The 19,051-nt window shown below is 40.0% G+C and overlaps 1 protein-coding gene across 1 annotated transcript in view; it reads left to right on the forward strand.

The window, feature by feature from the left end:
• The window catches only part of htr4 (5-hydroxytryptamine receptor 4), a 193,810-nt gene that overhangs the window by 94,434 nt on the left and 80,325 nt on the right, over window positions 1-19,051 (forward strand). Inside the window, exons 3-4 of the mRNA XM_080465165.1 lie at window positions 471-584; window positions 11,955-12,155. Of these exons, the coding sequence (XP_080321291.1) occupies window positions 471-584; window positions 11,955-12,155 (315 nt within the window). The remainder of the gene's footprint in view (window positions 1-470; window positions 585-11,954; window positions 12,156-19,051) is intronic.

Genomic DNA, 19,051 nt, shown 5'->3' on the forward strand with positions numbered 1-19,051 from the left:
TGTCAACTATAAATCCACCGAGCAATGTTGTTGTATAAATGGACCCCATCAACACAACGGACGTTTTGCGTTTTCACATGAAAACATTGTTGTGTAAACGAAGCCTGAGTGAGAATGTGAAGAAACGCCAGGACAAAAGGCACAGCTGAGAATCAAACCCTTTCAGAGAGTCAAACTGCTGCATGAGTGTACGACCACACAGTTTGATATGTTTGGGGAAATAGTGAGATGTTGGATCACATTTCACAAACTGAAACTGGATATGTTGCGTTTCCCTGTCAAAACTTTCTACTGAATGCCTTCACCTAAATACTGTATGTACATAATTAAACTGAGGTGAGTAATCAGTAAGAGTACGTTACACCTCACTGATGTCATTCATGTGTAAATGTTTGGTCGTATTGCACGTGTTGTTTCCCTCTGCAGCTCTGCACTGATTTCATGCCTCTCTATGGTTTTTGTCTCCGTAGTGACAGCATGCCAAAGCGGATGGCTCTGATCTGCTTCCTGTCTCTGGTCATGTTGATGAGCATCCTGGGGAACCTGCTGGTCATGGTGGCCGTCTGCAAGGACAGACAACTCAGGTTGGATTAGCTCAACTTCATTCCATCTGCCTGCATGTGTCTTATGTAACGTACATGCTAAGTACAAAAGCACGATTTACTGCTTCCATATGACACTAACATTGACATAGCAATAGAAGCAGTCAGAGAACTTGAGTTAATTTCCACATTAAGTAATTCTTAAACTGTTTGAGTCAGTAGTCATAAATATGAGAAAATATCTTTAATTAAATATTGAGTCTCAGTCTGGATAAGATTTCGTAAATATGCAAAAATTTGAAGGTAGTTATTTATCAACAGCCTTTGTTTTAGATAGGTGGAGTTCATTGCAGTCATTTTAGGGTCAAGGTTTGTAATACAAACGCTGAAATATTCTTCTCCCACTTTTTTTTCTTTTCTTTAATGCAACATCTCCAGTTTGCTTATGCTTGTAAAGATTTTTGTCATTGTGCAATTTTGATGAGGTGCATCTTTGAATCTCCTTGAAACTGTCAAATAGTGAAATCACAAAACAACAAAATGCTGATACTTCATTGAGTAGAATTATAAATCAGAACCAAACTCAAAATTATAATTTTTTTTATAGGAACATACTTTGCCCGATCAAAATGCATATTTTCTGTCCAACAATCCATATATATGAAGATATTTCCCTGTGGGTCTGAGGAGGATACCACATGTGGCAGTAAAGTGTGTAAAAAGACAACCTGATGTTATCTGCACAGTGTGGCATCTGATGAGGAGCTGCAGCAGTGAATGGAAGGCAGTGGTCACACGGGTGTCGCTGTCAGGTCATCCTGAGGATGCCCGGTCATGTGGGAGCCGCTGTCACTGCAATGATTCATTTTTTATTCCCATCCACCCTCCTCTTCCTCTTCCTCCTCCTCCTCCCCTTTCTGCTTTGTCTTTCCCTTCTCCTCTCACTGTCTCCCTGATAGTCGGTCTCTTTCTCTCTTTGTCTCTTCCCATCTCCTGAAAGCTCACGATGGCCTTTGCACACAGGAAGCTGCTGTTGAAGTACGTTCCTAGAAGTCCATGAAGGCAAAAGTGCGTCAATTATAGTCAACTGTGTTAGTATTAAAAAAAACTAAAACACAAAAACAAAATGATTTGAATATTAATGTGAGGCTATTTAAAGTCAATAATTTACCCAAAAAATGTAGATAGGCATATTGGAATAACGCTGATTTGTAAATGTTAGACCATCACACAATGCAATGTTGAATATCCAGAACACATTTTATCATCATGAATCTATGGTACATATTGTAGTACAGTAGTTTCATGGTGATGGGTGTGAAAATGGCATGTTCTCCCTGTGCATGTGGGTTTTTCCTTCATGCCTCGGTTTCTCTGGCTGCTAAACAGTCCTGTAGTTCCTACAGCACATCCTCGTTATGCATTCTCCTCATAACAATATCTAATACATTGCCACATGAGAATACCAGAGATATTAAAGTTAACACTATCGTATTGTTGCCATGGTGTATTTAGTTCAACAAAAACAGCAGGACATAAACAGAATGAATCCTTCTGGAAGATAAACATGTTATTTTCCGAGCTTTTACTTACCTCATCACAAATACTATGTCAAAAGAATAGTGATATTAGTTTAGGACCTTATCCCCCACCGCTAATCTGCTAGGTGTGAGCGTGCACGTGCTGCTGTGTATTTAAGAGCACCAAAGTCACCGCTGCTGCAACGTTTCACCTCCCCGAGGAGGAAGAGCAATGACACACCATCTTAGTTTCTCCCTGCGTCATTGTACTCCAGTCCACGGGGGAACACACACACACACACACACACACACACACACACACACACACACACACACACACACACACACACACACACACACACACACACACACACACACACACACACACACACACGCAGAGAGAGAGAGAGAGAGAGAGAGAGAGAGAGAGAGTGAGAGAGAGAGAAACACTTCCGCTCTGTGTGGATTTCCCTCAAATGACTATTTATGGTACAACACAAAGTGAACTCCGAGCAAAAAAAAGAAAAGACGCTCCAATCACATGAAGCTACACTCATTAAGTGACATTACTAAAGCCATAATGCATGTAGTTGTGCCATTGGCCACCTTTATCCGATCAAATGTTGATGAGGGGAGCCTTAATTTATTTTTAAGCTTTATTATCTTTGCTAATGAAAGTTGGGCCGAGAAGGTTATGTTTTTGTCTGCGTGTATGTATGTATGTATGTATGTATGTATGTATGTATGTATGTATGTATGTATGTATGTATGTATGTATGTATGTATTTTACCAACTTTTCCCAGAAACTATTGACCCAAATTGCATGCAATTTTCAGGGATGATTTCTCATCATCCAAGGACCAATCTATTAGATTGTTGGACGTTAACGGCTAACTGCTTAGAATAAATCCCAAACAAACTGCGAGAACATGTCCCATGCAAAGCAGATGGGAGAGGCACCTCATGAAGGAGATCAAAGGAGATCAGCGTCTGGACGTGGCTTTCGCAAAAACTACTCAACCAAATTGCTTGACATTTTCAGGGATGATTTGCCTTTATCCAAGGATGGTCCCATTAAATATTAAAAGCAATTAGGTCAAAGGTCAAGGTCTAGGTAACAAAAATGTCAAAAAAGAATTTTCATCATAACACGGTCAGTTTTAATCCGATTGATGTCTACCCAATGCCAAAATGTTCAGTTTTCAATTCCCTATTCCCTGATATGCCATGATGCAGTGATGTCATTACCCTGGTTCGTGGTTCGGGGGTCAAATGTCAGGAGGGTCACACGGAAATCGTAAAATGTGTGTACATCAATGTTAAACTGTAATAACATGAAGCAACTCAAACAACCATGACGAATGATGGAAGTCGTGGTGTGGTGGATCAAATAACCTTGTAATGCATTGGTTTCCATGGTGACAAATGTGGCGTTGGCGAAGGGTATGCACTCTACCCGTTCTACTTTACACAGATAGTCCTCTTGATACAAAGGGTTTCATCTCAAGAGAAAACTGTATGTAACCAACAACAATTAGTTTTAGACAGACATACAGCTTCTACAACATTTTTACAAAAGAGCTTAAATGACATGTGTAGCTCGTCAAATTAAAAAAAAAAAAAAAAAAACTTTCCTGAATGATAATCTAAATTGCCTGTGGCTCTGTGGTCAACGGCGTGCAGCATCTGCAGACAGTTGGCAAAGCATCCATGTAAACGCCGTCATCGTAATCAATAGCCGGTGAGAAAGCGGCAGCTGCAAGTCAATACTTGGCATTGAGAGCGAGGCAAGATTTGTTCCTGCTTAGAAAATCTCCTGGTTGTAAACTTCTTCAAAAGGATTTCAATATGATAATTAACTCTTTATGTCGGCACTCTGCAAAATACTTTTTTACATGTTGACACTTGTTTAAACCAAAATATTTTAAATATAACATTTGACCGTTCTAGCTCAAAAAAACCTTTAAATTCTCACCCTGGATTTCAGCAAAGATTGTCTACACACTACTCGTACTATCGTTGTACTATAGATTGTATTATATGGAGGGCTGCATGATTTTGGGTTCACCTGCAATAATGTTGAGTATTGTGACAACTGTATATCTATAAACCCTTAAGTGAATGTCTTGTTCATATGTTTGTACCTTAAAATTATATTTTTACAAATAACAGTTTTCTTTCTCTCACAGAATATTACAATTTGCTAATTACCTAATCATACAAGCTCTTTTAATTATTCAATCACATTTAAAACCAGTTGGTGACAGGGTCACAAATGTACAGGACATAATGAAGGAACCAGAATAAATCACGAGTTCACAGTTTCTCGCGGATGGGGAACAATGTTGCGCAGGTATTATGGCTGACTGGTAGAACAGTTTTGTTGCATTAAAAATCATCTTCTTTTGCGGCTGTTTGGGTTTCTGAATGAAGACAATGATCTACTTTCAGAGCAACAACACACACAAAGCATCTTCATCTATTCCATTTATTCCCTTTTAAATGGGTTGTGTGAGACAAAGGCTGCAGAAATCCTGTGATGATCAAAACGTGTTTGTGTTACATTGCTCAGTGAAACAATAGGGATATAGACATTGCATCAAACATAATGCACAAATGTTAACCCGTGAGATGTGTGCCGTTTGAGATCAGATCAGAGCCCCAGCAGGTTGCCTGTTAGACTTAAGTGCTCCATAAAATGACATGGCAGTGCGTATCGCAGTGGCAGATTGGGTTAAAGTCTCTGAGGCCACCTGCCAGGTTAGAAAATAGACGACAAGTGTCCATCTTGGATAGGAAAGCTAGTTGACAATTCAGAGGCATTCGACACTCGACCGAAACACACACACACACACACACACACACACACACACACACACACACACACACACACACACACACACACACACACACACACACACACACACACACACACACACACACACACACACACACACACACACACACACAGAGTTCTCCGCTGGGAGCTGACACCAGCCGAAGGAGATTCAGAGGGTGCTAAGCCACTCATCAATAACCAACACACAAACACAACCACTGTTACCAACCACCTCCTGTTCCTCTCAATGTGTCATGTCAAGTGTGTGAACAAAACACACACACACACACACACACACACACACACACACACACACACACACACACACACACACACACACACACACACACACACACACACTTGGATGCGACCACACAGGCTGCTTGCTGTTTATACTGGATGTTGAACAGCTCTATAAGCACCCTCCTGTTGACTTTTGGTGCCAGGTCCTTTTGTTTCTTTTTTCTTTTTTGACACCTCAATTTCACATTTCCATCTTGCCAAGCTCTCGGAGAATCAGTGATCATCATTGGTGGGTTTTTTTTTTTTTTTTTTGGCATTTTAGTGACCATCACCAGCCCTCCTGAAGGTGAATGTTCACACCGTATCGCCACGGAGCGTGTGTGTGTGTGTGTGTGTGTGTGTGTGTGTGTGTGTGTGTGTGTGTGTGTGTGTGTGTGTGTGTGTGTGTGTGTGTGTGTGTGTGTGTGTGTGTGTGTGTGTGTGTGTGTGTGTGTGTGTGTGTGTGTGTGTGTGTGTGTGCGTGTGGGTGGGTGGGTGGTCGTTTGGTGGGGGGATTGTAGACCCGCTAAATGCTAGATCTACAATGGCACCAGTGGTCTAGATCTCCACCAAGATGACAGATATAACTGACCAGGGTTTTCCAACTATACCCAGTGAGTCCTGGGGGGAGTCTTGTCAAGAGTTGGAGGGATTTTACCCATGCAGGTGGGGCTACCAAAAGAGTTCTGAAGTCTGGTCCAGGTGTGAGGGAGCCCTGCAGACTGATACCGCACCAAACCACAGGCCACGGGATACGACGCCCAGACACCCGAAGGACCGCAGAGAACGGCCGCAAGCCCGAGACCCGGAGGCACAGCGGCCACCACCCCCAAGGCTCCCGACTCCGACCCAGAAGGAGCTGAGCAAGGTGGCAGTCCCACATCCCGACCGCCAGCCACCCCCAGGCCCCAGGCTCCGAGCCACGGATACTACCAGTGTTTCGGATTAACTGGTTTCCCTGTTAACTGGTGACCGGCTTCCTCAGGCGTCCCCTTTTCACAGCAGATGTTAAAAACTTGACCAAAATTCGTAGCTGTCCGTTTACCAGCATTTCTTTTAAAGTATCATACCGTTTCTTTGTCTTATTTTAACATCAGCTGCTGCTAACAGCTGGTGTTTTGAATCTCATATGAAATAAACCAAGATGAAATCCTTTCAACTTGTTATTCTTTATTACAATCATGAGCTTACACGGTGAGGCATGTGGACCGATGTGCAACACACCTTAGCAACAACTCTGTACCAACTCTTCTACATCAGAGATTATGTTGCTTTAAAAGTTACACAGTGCTGCACAAATCCACAGGTCGTATGCTGCTCCACAACAGTCTTGTCTCTCTATATGTTCAGAACATTGTTGTTTCAGCTGCCTTCTCCTCGTTATCCAGTTGTTATGACAGCTCCACACGGAGCATGTAATGCTACACACAGCTAGCCACGGTTAGCCACGGAGCAGCGACATACACAGCTAGCTGTGGATAGGTTGACTGGTAAAGAAGGAATAGAGACTCAGACCCAGCCGGCTCGCCATGGAGCGTCGATCTACACAAGCGTTGTTTAAAACTTAATTTAGAGATAGAATGTCAATCTTGTTCACCGTCCAGAACGAGCTGTGACTAAGCGAGCAACGACACAACAGTAGTCCCACCCACTGGAAGTTGTCTGACACAATGATGCAATATGGCGGCATCCTCGTTTTGACACGGAATAAGGTCGATATTGGAATAGGAAACAATGAAACTGAGTCGGGTAGAGTCAAGGCAAGGCATAGCAAGGCCGAGTTGAGTAGTATCCTGGTATTTTAGTTAAAATACTCATTTTCAAATTCAATGTCTTATAAAAAGTTAAACATATGTTTTTTGTCTTCTAAAGTCTCTATTATAATACTATTAGTAAGTAGCCTATGACCTGTAGTTGGATACAGAATAAATTGTGGGGTGGACTGAAGCATACTATTTATAAGAATAAAATAAATGGATTTAAATGAGGCCAGAGTAACAATGGCCAGTAGCTTTATGATTTTCGTCATTCTGAATGCAATAAAGCCAAACATAACAACTTGTCAAAAACGTAAAGAAATGGTAATTTTTTTTTTTTGTACAACCAGACTATGTATCATCAATTATTGAATATAATAACGAGCCCATCCTCCATATGTTTCATAAGCAAACTGCACAAAACCAGCATACATGGATTTTTACAGGATGCTTTCCTTTCCTTCCAAAGATGAAAAACATTCGTTTGAAGTTAATTAGTGACTCTGAGAATGCCCAGAGGCATGTGTGTGCGTGTGTGCATGTTTGCATGTGTGCGTGTGTGCATGTGTCTATCTTTGTGGTTGTCTTGTAATGAACTGGCGACCTGTCTAGGTTCTACTACAGTTGTGATCATCTTCTGTGACTTTGACGAAGTGTGACAGGAGATGTTTTCGTTCATCTTTTTCCCCAGCTTAGTCCACACGGAGTGGCAGTGTGGAAAGCAAGGCAGTCTAGACACCCTTGTTCCCCACACATTCCTGTGGCTCTTCTGCCTCTTCCAGACCAAATGAGACGGATAATCTCTCTCCCAGTTGATGTGCTGCCTGGTAAACCTCCAATCGGTGTTGACCATAAGGCATCCTAATTAAATGCGCACATCACCTGAACTGGCTCCTCTCAAACAAGATGGATGAATGGATGCATGCTTATTACATTTTTGTCCACAATAATTTTGTAATTGTGGTGTATTTTAGTGTAGGAGGAATCATTTATATTGGAGTTAAAACAAAAGTGATGATGGCCAATTACATTTAGACATTTTCCCATATGAATGGTTTCAGAAATACAGTTTTGACAAAAAGAAATCTGATCAATCGTGACAAAGTAGCTTTAGAGGAACTGAATGAATGCTGAATTAAAATGCCATTCAATTCTGGTCATGCTACAGTGTTGTTTAACGCCTCGGGCCACAAATCAACCCCAAAAAATCTGTAGTTTGTTTTGGCATTGAAAGTGTTTTGCTGTTGCTCACTGGGCTGTTTTCACAAACTGAAAAACACCCAAATCTCAAGGTGGTAATAATATGACATTTTACGATCACCATCCTTATAGGGATTTTTACATTTCATAAAAATTACATTTGTCTCTCCATTCCTTCTCTTCTCATCTGATTTTCTGCATTAATGTAAATTACACCATTCTCACAGTAACACAATCCTTTCTAATAAGGTTTATTTATTCATAGAACTTAAAGCTAAACACAACATGTCATCCCAGCTAAACACGACGCCTCCCCCTCAGCTCTTGTTAATGGTCTCTAAACTGTTCTGAATCACAGCCAGCACGACTGTGTGAGTGTACAACGGTGTTACTGTACTAAACACAGCATGTGGGCACGTGTTCTGTATAAACAGTTGCTTCTTAATCTACAGTATGTGTGTGAGTGGAGTATTCTTGTGTTAGTGTTTCACATGTGTGTCCAACAGGATTTAGTGCGTTCTGTGTGCTGGCAGAGGCTCGGGGCAGCAGCAGACAGCTGCCTGGTTCCACTACTAACAGCCTGTTTTGAGGGACTGTTTGGGTTAGAGACAGGCAGATGGAGAGGCCTCACTCTTAGTGGAGCTATTTTTAAACCACAGACCATCCACGGTGCGTGGAGAACAGGCCAGCTGACTGACCAACTCTTCTCTTTGTGTTTTGGTTTTTTTTGGTTTGTTTTTTGTGGCTGTTCTGTGAATGCAAACAAGGTCACAGAATAAGAACTTGACAAGGTCACCGAGCTCCAACCAAGGTTTCACAGAAAACCACTGATCACACACAAGACAGTCCAGTGAAAAATGGGTTACTCTAATTAGTTCATTAAAACAGTTACAAATACAAACCTCTTGTGAGGTACTTCACTGCTGGCGGACAGAGCGGCATCCTGTCACCGTGGGTCAGTTTCACTGGTCTTTGTCAAACACTAAGCTGCACAAGAAGTATCTGTGTATTTAAAAGTGTGTGCGTGTGTGGGTGGGTGCGTGCGTGTGTGGGTGCGTGCGTGTACATGTGATTGCCTGTGTGTCGTTCTCACTGTCGGGCCATTCCATCACATTTAAGTGTCACAATGTGGTTTTTTAACAGTTTAACACATGATGATGATTAAGTAATCCGGTGCGTGACCTAGAGTGAGAGTAGAGTAATTGAAGTACTTCAGTAATTTGCCCACTCTCAAACCAAAACACCTTGCAACATCTACTCAGACATACTCACCCAAATGTTTAACTACACCTGAATTGGGCAATTTAAGTAAAAACATCATGCATGTCATGTGCGTTTCTATTTCCCCACATCAAACATGTCTTATCGATATCCTGGATGGTATTATAGATTGTCTGCATCTTTTTGATTTTCCCAGACAAAAGATAAGCAATCATGAATCTTACTGTTGCAATTAAAAACTAAGGCCTCGTTTTCACAGCAATGTTAGAGTGGAAACACATTCTTACTTTATCAATCTCTGGGCAAAATTCTTTTCATTAAGAAAAATGTTGTGTTTAAACTGCAACGGGACATTCCTATGGTCAGAGGACCAAGTTGGATTGCTATTACTGCTGATTACCAATAATATTTCATTGTTCATCTGCCCAAGCATGAACTGAAGAACAATTTACTACGGCTGCATGCGCAGGAGCAGCATTTCAGTGGCCTAGAGAATTCAAAACGCAATAATACTTTTGCATTTTCACTTCAACGTTAAAGGGCCTAATAGAAATGTAAAATGTTCCAGAGACCAAACTGACACCAGGACTGCCTCAAAACCTTAGTTTGCAGGTTTGTAAATAGATAATGTGGTGGATCATGAGCACACACTCAACCTATTTCCTTTCAAAATGTTTCTTCCTGTACATGAACGCTAGAATTATCACTCGATTGTGTTAGCTTCTTTTATTTAGTCCATGGAGGAACAGTCTATATATGTAGATAACGAGACCGTGCTGGTGTTTGTCACCCCGGAGTTATTGAAATCTACATAACACTATAGACTTTTAAGATTGCTGAAATTGCACATACTGAAGGAGAATTCAGTTGTGCTCCTGTTCCAACACACTCAGTGATCATTTGTGGCTCAATAGGAGGCTTTCTGTAGTTTGATTCAGGGTGTTTTTAGCTTGGGAATGTTTAAAACATTATTACAATGACACATCACTGTCCTCCCAATAAAAAAGTTACAGAAACGTTTTGACTGAAATATTTATCATAATACAAAATAAGTACATTGATAGACAGCTTCTCATACAGAGTTGTTCATTACCTTGAGTCCTGCTGCAGCTGGCTGAAAGTACAACGTGTCTCCTGCTGCGTTGTTTTATCTCAGCAGTACTTTGTAGGAATAGCACGACCCTTGCCTGAGACAGCAGCGATGAAAAAAAAAAAAAAAAATCACCTTTTATCATCGAGCGCAGGTATAAAGACTGCCGGCTGCAGGTCAAAGCAATCTGGCAGGATTTGGTTTTCAATTGTTTTACCTGTTTGCAGAACGAATCTGCTCTGATGGTGTTTCCTTTTTGTGGTTGTACCCTCTTTAAAGTTCTTTTCCTTTGTCTTTCTTCCAAAGTGGTGATTGGGAAGATGGATGTTTCATGATCATTGTTTTCATTCTTGCCTCCAGCTCTCTTGAAAATGTATTGTTTGTCTGAGTAATAGATCCCATATTGGATCTTTTATCCCGTCTTCCCTTATTTTTGGTCTATTCTCTCTTTGCTGTTTTTGGAGGACAAACTTAGAGGCCGACCCATCTGCCCTTCTTTCCCTTTGATTAATAAATAAACCTACTTGTCTTGACGATGGAGTGAACGTTCCCCTCTGAGACTTTCCCTTAAGGAGTTTCAGACTTTAAATTTGTTATAAACATGTGTGTGCTCTTCCAAAATTAATTACTATGCTCCTGTCGCTCCTGCCAAGTTTCTGCTGGCAGGGATTTCCACAGTGTTCTGAATCCTTGCTGCAGGAGCATTAACACGAGAGCATTAGCGCAGTCCAACTGTATTTCTGATAAGGTCTCCCTTGCACTTGGTATTCTGGTTCACCTCAGACAAAAGGCCAACCTCCAAACAGCCGCTGTCAGGCACATTATTCTCCAAAATGTCAAGGTCAGTTTTTGGATAAGTTTAATGGTGTTGGCTAAAGCATCATCAAGGAACCAGGATGTGGTTGTGGCCACTGTTTAGGAAATGTGAAACTTGCTTTTTACTTTTCATTAAAATGGGGAGAAATTAAGAGATATTCTTGAGAGTTGCATATGTAAGATGTTCCTGGCTAAATCTGGCTTCATTCACTTATTCTAATTAAAAAACACACATGATATGTAAATGATGTGAGGAATATGCCAATAACTAATTCCACATGCCAAATATTAATATAGCACAGTCCATTTGTGATGGACTAGTTCCCAAATGTGTTTATTCATCATCCAAGCATTTATTTTTTATTTTTTTCTGTTCGTTTTCAATTAAAAATGTCCATTAGCCTTCCATTATGGGATCTTTAATGAATATACCGAAAAAATGCATTTATGTGTCTTCATTTCATTATTAGAAGCTTATTTTTTATGCTTTTATTTAGTTTCTATGGATCTTTTAATCATAGGGCAAATTCAAACAAGTCAAAACAGATCTCTTGATGCAACTGCAACATTATAGAAATAACTTGAAACTTTTGGGGTCTTAGGAAAAGTTTGGCCATCACTGATTTAATAGTCCATCATCTCATGAAGAATTCAACTTTTCCCTGCATTGATCTTCCCTCCATCAGGAAAATCAAGACCAACTACTTCATTGTGTCTCTGGCGTTCGCCGACCTGCTGGTGTCGGTGCTTGTGATGCCGTTTGGTGCCATCGAGCTGGTCCACCAGCACTGGATCTACGGCGAGACCTTCTGCCTGGTCCGGACGTCGCTGGACGTCCTCCTTACCACTGCGTCGATCCTGCACCTGTGCTGCATCGCCCTGGACAGGTTGGGAAATGCCCCTTCATGTTCTCACTTGTTTTTGTTGGTGTCTGTGAGGACTTTCTGTACTCTATGAAATAGCTACCGTATCATTTCTTCTTTGTGTGCTGCAAGCACAAGAAGAACAAGAGGCTTTGTTGTTGTTATGAATCTAAAAAAAAGTTTTGAGATGAGTCTCCACAGTCTTCTCACTACCAGCAAGAGTTGATGGAGGACGACAACCCTCTCATGACTATCACCAAGGAAATGATGCAATTTATTTTCTGATTTAAGGGAGCCCATACAGTGTGTGACAGGTTTTATTGTCAAATCCCTCACATGCATCACTTTTAAAGTACCAGGAAATGAAACTCTAAACTCTCGGAAAACTTTGTTATGAATGTTTTTTTGTTTAGTTTTTTGATACAGGCCCTTACACACAAGTACTTCACAGCAATATTCCAATGATTTACCTACAGCCAGTATATTTACTGAGAATTAGAACTCATTACGGTCACTACTTCTTTAAACCTTGATACAGTGCTTACTCTGACATGCTAATTGAGATTATAAAATCTTGATGTATGGTTCTAGGATAATTCTATACTCTAAGATTTTACATTTACAGATTTGCATGCATACTAATTACACAATCAAATATGTTCCAAAGTGGCACAAAGCTGCTTAAAATTGCATATATTTTTCGATTTTTTGTTTTAATTTTAATTCTCTAAACGGGCTTCTACCAACCCTCAAATATATTGAGTATACGGTACACTGAGTGCTACTAGCCTACAATAGATATTTACAATAAAAGAGAAATAAACATATGTACATTTAAAGAAATGCAGTCGAGCTGCAGTATTTTTGCGTACCATGATTATTTTCAATGATTTAAAGTTGAGTGTACCAATCAGTTGCTTTCACTACAAAATAATTCAAACTGTTTCTTTTACCCATGTATTGAAATCTTGACTTTCATTCCTTATTGTTAGTTTAGAAACAACACTAAGAATTGTGCCAGATAACAAACATATTAATTTGCCCAATAAAGGGAACAGAGGAATTGAGCTGAATATGTAGCTACTGCAGATATCTAATCCAATTCAAGTTTACGTGTGAAGCACTTAAAGCGACCAGATGAAACAGGCACTTTACATAAGATATATAAGATAAATGTATAGAAATATATATTGATAAACAATCAAAGCCACGGATATAAAATCATGAAAAACTAAAGAAAGCATAAAACACTGTTTAGAAATAAAACAGTGTCACATGATGAAAAAGTGTGCACGTAAAATCTGCATCCAATGAAAAGTCGAGGAAAAGAGGGAGATCAAGGTTTAAAATAGAGTAACAGAGATGTAGAAAAACTAAGCACTTGGGAAACTAAGGCACCGTTTACACAACGCTGCTCTGAACCACAGAAAAATGTTTTCAAAATGGCTCTCAATGATACAGAACTTAAAGAAAACTATTGACAATGAGAAGAAACTACAACACTGCTGATTGAGTGTTCCTCAAATCTCTTTGTGGGATAACAGGTACAGTAGGTTAGTTAGTGTTGGAAAGTTTTCACTCTGACAAAAAGGAGCTTGTCAGTCAGCCGGTCAGTCGGGATGTTAAAAGCTGCTGGTACCTGCAGTGTGTTGGGGATCAGGCTGGCAGTCTGTGATGTGAGAAACACGGAGCAGGCAGAGTAAAGGCTTATCATGCAGACACCCAGATTAAACCTTGCCTCCGCCTCTTCAATATTAATCATGGTGGTTGAATAAAGAAGTAGCTAACCATTCTACATTAGTATGTTTCCTTACACTTCTCAGTGCAGATAATCCAAGCATGGAAATACAAACTAAACCTGCAAAGCTCAGGAAAAGCAAATGACCGGAGGAGGTTTGTATATACTGAAACATTCAACTGCCTCCACATGGAGGACACATTACTGCCTTTGCCCCTCATCCCCTCTTCTCCTGCGAATCATATCACAATGTCACACAAAATATCTCTCTCACTTTCTTTAAGGCTTTTGTTGTTATTTTTATTGACTTTTCCCCCCGCCACTCTAGTATGTAAACAGCATCATCTTTCACTTTTTAGCAGGTTGTTATGTGGAGTGTTGCAGATAAAGACATTTTGTTCCTTTCCTTTGCTGGCTTGATGCTTTCTTTTTGAGCACAACGTGCCCGTTTGGTGTGTGGCTTTACACATTTTAGTTCATTATTGCACAGCGCTATTGTTTTTTGTGTTGCAGTCATACAGTTGCTGGTGTTGGCTGAAGATATAATGCAAAAACCCAGAAAAAGGTGTCTTTTCAGGATACTGATTATTGTGTATGTGTTGAACTGGATAGACTATAAAACAACAAAAACAAGACAGTGAGTTTAAAAGAAGTCCTGGCAAAGTCAGCACCTGATTCTTTTGTTACATTACCTCAACTTGCCACAAGATCTTTTAATGTTGCTCTTATGTTGAATTCCTCATATGTCAAAGTGAGATGAATGCTCCTACAGACAGTCAGTTTAAGATTGCAAAGAAAATTAGAACTTCATTTTTTATTCATAATCATTTCACACTATTTTCTTACAGATAGTCTTTTTTCTTAACTGTATAAACCCATATTTATGAGTATTACCCAACATTCAATTGTAACTGCTACAATGGGACATTCATATGACATAGCAGATTCTTTAACAGATCAATAACTGAAGTATCACCCAGTATTACTTACAATAGACATTAATCTCATCCTTTGGTATCGTGTGCACATATTCATAAAAGCTTCACCAACCCAAGTCGAATGTAGTCAACATTGAGCACAAGGAAGCAGTTGAAGCTCTGAGATGGTCGTTTATCAATCCAAACTGTATGCAGCAGATTGTTAAAAAAAAACAACAACCTTTAAATAGCACAATAACAAATTCTTGCTGAGCTTTTCCCAGAGGTACTTCATCCAGTTTATGCAATACAAGCATATTTCAGCAGGACGTAATTGATTTTCACTCTGCATAGAAACTAATGAATGGAAATGAACCAGCAGGTGCCGCTTGAAAATCTCATTTAAAAAGCCAATATCATGTAGAATATACACGATTGAACCTGCAGATAAGTGACTGAGACTGGGTGTCCCTCGATCCCTGGACTGTTTGAGGCTTATGTAGAGGCCACAATGGTGAGGAACGTTTGCTCTTCCTAATGGGCAGTCTGAGAGTCCTGTTCGGCCCCATGGGGCACAAGTCGTGGCAACACACACCGAAGACAACCACCGAGCTGCTTCGGTTGAAGAACAGCAGGTGAATGCGTTAGGTAGGAACACACAGGGAATAAAACAGCTTCTGATTACAGTCTTAAGCCCCATTTACATTCTAATATCTAAAGTGAAAAATTATATTTTTAAAATTTTTGTTTCAGAAAAGTATCATGTTTAGGTGGAAACATTTTGAAAACGATGTATGTTTACATGGCAATGACAGTAATGCAAAAAACAATGTTCCTTTCATTCTATATATGTATGTATGTATGTTTGTATTTATGTATGTAATTTACCAACTTTTTGCAAAAACTACTCTCCGAAGTTGCATGAAATCATCAGAGATGATTTACCATCATCCAAGGACCAATACATTTGATTTTGGGACATTAAAGGCTAACCGTTTCCGAATAAATCCCAAAAAACTGCAAAAAATATTTCGCATACAAAGCGGATGAGAGGCAACTCATGAAGGAGATCAAAGGAGATGTGCATGTGTTGCCATGGAGACGCTGCCTGCTCCGTGTTTCACACAGTGATGTAGCTACCTGACAGGCTAGTTAGCATCGATGTGAGCTAATGGATATCATGCTAGCCAAGCTAACTCTGTGACGTTTTCGAAGGTCTGCGCTCCACCGAGTCTTCCTCGTTTGTTTTTGTACTGAAAGCACAAACACATGCAGCAGAGAACAATGGGCTCTAAGCATTAACAATGGGAGAACACAGACATTCTAGTAGACAGACGACCAAGTTGTGTTGTTATTATGGTGACTGTCAAAATAAGTCCCAGGACATTATGGACTGCGGGTCATGACGCCACGGAGGCTGTCATTGTTGTTATTGTGAGTCTTCTAGTTCAGCATTTTCAAGAAGGTGCATTTTCCCCCATTTCAATGGAGACGGAGTCAAAGCATTTCCAAAAAGTCCACTGTCTCTTTTAAAAAGTTCCACCTTCAGTGATTCCGAACACAGTTGTATTGTGAATGCACTCCCAAACTATAATAGAAGTTCCTCTATTCTAGTATGACCAAGCGAAGAGCATACCTCTTTGTGACCAAATTGAAATAAAAAAATTACAAGTCTACTCTGGGTTTGGAGTCTTTCTGTGAGCTCTGTTTGTTCTCCCCATCCTTGTTACAGTTTGCTTTCAGTATGCTGGTTTACTCCCACAGCCAAAAAACTTTAGGTTAATTGGTGACTCTAAAATTGCTTGTCGGTTTGTCTCCCTGTGATTGACGACCTGTCTACTACGTAATCTGCCTTCAGGCGGAGTCATCTTCGACAATCGGACTTTGAAGTCTGTATAAATGACTAAAAGCTTGAAAGAAAGAAAGTCACACACCCTGTCTTCCTGTGACACATTAAAAAAAATCAACTTCTAATTGACTTTTTTTTTAGAGGACCAAGATAAAGATTCTTTTCATCCTTGGATTTCAGTATGAGCCAAGTACACGATGTGGGCTTAACCCAGATGTCTGGCTCCTGCTGCTGCTGATTGGACTTTCGAAGGAAAACATAACATATGCACCTGAACTGAAAGCAGTACGAGCTTTTTGAAAGATAAAGAATGTAGAGAAATGTACACTATTGATCCGACCCAATCGTCAAACCTGTCCAAGTTTTTATTCTAGATTGTTGTTCCCTCCGAGTTTTGATGTCAGTTCAAAATGTTATTAAAGGATCCATAAGTGCTTTGCACATATCTGAACATATAATCTATACAAATGTAAAACAATGGTGAGATTCAGCTCAGTTTAATGTCTGAATTGGGAACTTTTTCAAGAAATGAAAGCATGCATCTACATTTGCCCTTTCATTTTTCTTTGAATATTAGAACCGTTTCTTGTCATTTTGGGAAAGAAATTACCTAAAAGTGCTATTATAAAGCATTGGCTAAAGGTGAGGGGGTGATTTCACCTTTCATTTCAATCTCAGTTATCCATTCTTCACACCTCTTTAGATTTCATGACTGTGACTGAGACCAATACTGAATGTAAAAGTGTGGGGTTGTCCTCACATATAACTTTGTTTTTTCCACTGCATTGGAAACGTCCTCATTCAAAGCAGGTTGGCTTGCTTTTGTCGCTGAAGGTAAAAGCCATTGTTAGATACCCAAAACCATTTGAAGATAGCGTTTCACTAAAAGAAATATTGCAGGTTGGCTTGAATAAGAAGAGGTGTGGCGTTGATCTGCTGGTCCAGGGAAAAGGAGCCAGCAGCGCCGCAGCCATTGAACTGGGTGCAACTTCTTCAATCTTGTTGTCCATGTCGAGTGAGTAGAAGCTCCTTCAGACAAGGTCTAAGTTGAGCCCGACAGGTGTTGTCTGCTGGGTCCACATGGTTGTTTCATGCTGTCGAGGAGCGAGGAAAACTTAGCTTAGGCCCTGTTTCCAGAGTTTCTGCGATTTCCGTGTAAACGGACATCGTTTTGAATATGATGCTGTGTAAACGCAAAACTTTTCCTAAACAGAAATGCGAAAACAATGTGTTTTCACTTGAAACTTTGTCTTGTAAATGGGGCCTTAATTGCACACTGGCAGGGCCTGTTGACATACAGGAGATGAAGAGTAATCAGACAGAGTGAAGAGGAGGACGTGAAGGCGAAGCAAACATTTACTAGGTATGTGAAGACCACGGCCGATCGCGGCCGTTATTTTCTTCTTGATTCGTGATGCACAGTTTGGTCAGTGACGCGGAAAATATGCATTCTGATTGGATAGCGTCGTGGAATTCCTCGGGATTCCCTCGAATTGCGTAGTCAGGAAACTCCTCGTCGTCCGCCATTTTGAATTTTTCACTGCCGTCAACATTCAGATCGTCACCGGAACGTATTAAAAACTCAGTCGACTTCAACACATAAAAACAACTTCAACAGATTAAGTGACGCTTTTGAAAGGTAAAATGACATATTTTTGATGATTTTGACTTTATAATCCCGAAGTTTCATAACTTTAATGTTTCAGAAAAAAAGTTGACTGAGCAGGAAGAGGAAGAGGGACAGGATTTGATTTGTTATTGACCAATATAATAAAAATACATGACACACATTTACCAGGTTATTAAAAAAACATGTACATGAATAAAAGGTGATGGATATGGATGTGGTAGTAGGTAGTATGCAGTATGTAGTAGTCTGGTAGTAGGGTGTGGCAGCTCCAATCTTAATACTATCAAATTTATTTCAGACCAAGAACAAACTTAAAATGGATGTTATTATTCCTTCTGATTGAAGAGTATAAAGAGATACACGTTCCCTGAAGGTTTATATCTTAAATATTAAAGAAACTACAAGTGTTTTTATGTAAAACGTTTTTGGTCACAGATTTGTGTACTAAATACCTTTTGTATGAAAATTGCACTAATTAGTAAACTTCTTTTGCCAAAAAATTCCTTATTTGTTAAAATATCTGAATGGTGCAGGTGTCATTTTCTTTGTTTCTCCCTTCTCTTTCCAGTGGTACAAGTTCCATTCAATTTGGTTGAGTTTAAAATTTTTCTTCACATGCCTACATTTACTAAACACAGACAGGGACTGAAAGGTCAGGCCGTTGGAAACATGAAGGAATACAAACACAGAAACCAAGAAAGATGCAAAACTAAGACTCACACTGCAACAGTACCACATCCAATGAAGCACAAAACACAGTTTTGTTAACATTGGACCTGTTTAACT

This window comes from Lipophrys pholis, assembly GCF_963383615.2.
Source record: "Lipophrys pholis genome assembly, chromosome: 6".
NCBI classification, from domain to species: domain Eukaryota; kingdom Metazoa; phylum Chordata; class Actinopteri; order Blenniiformes; family Blenniidae; genus Lipophrys; species Lipophrys pholis.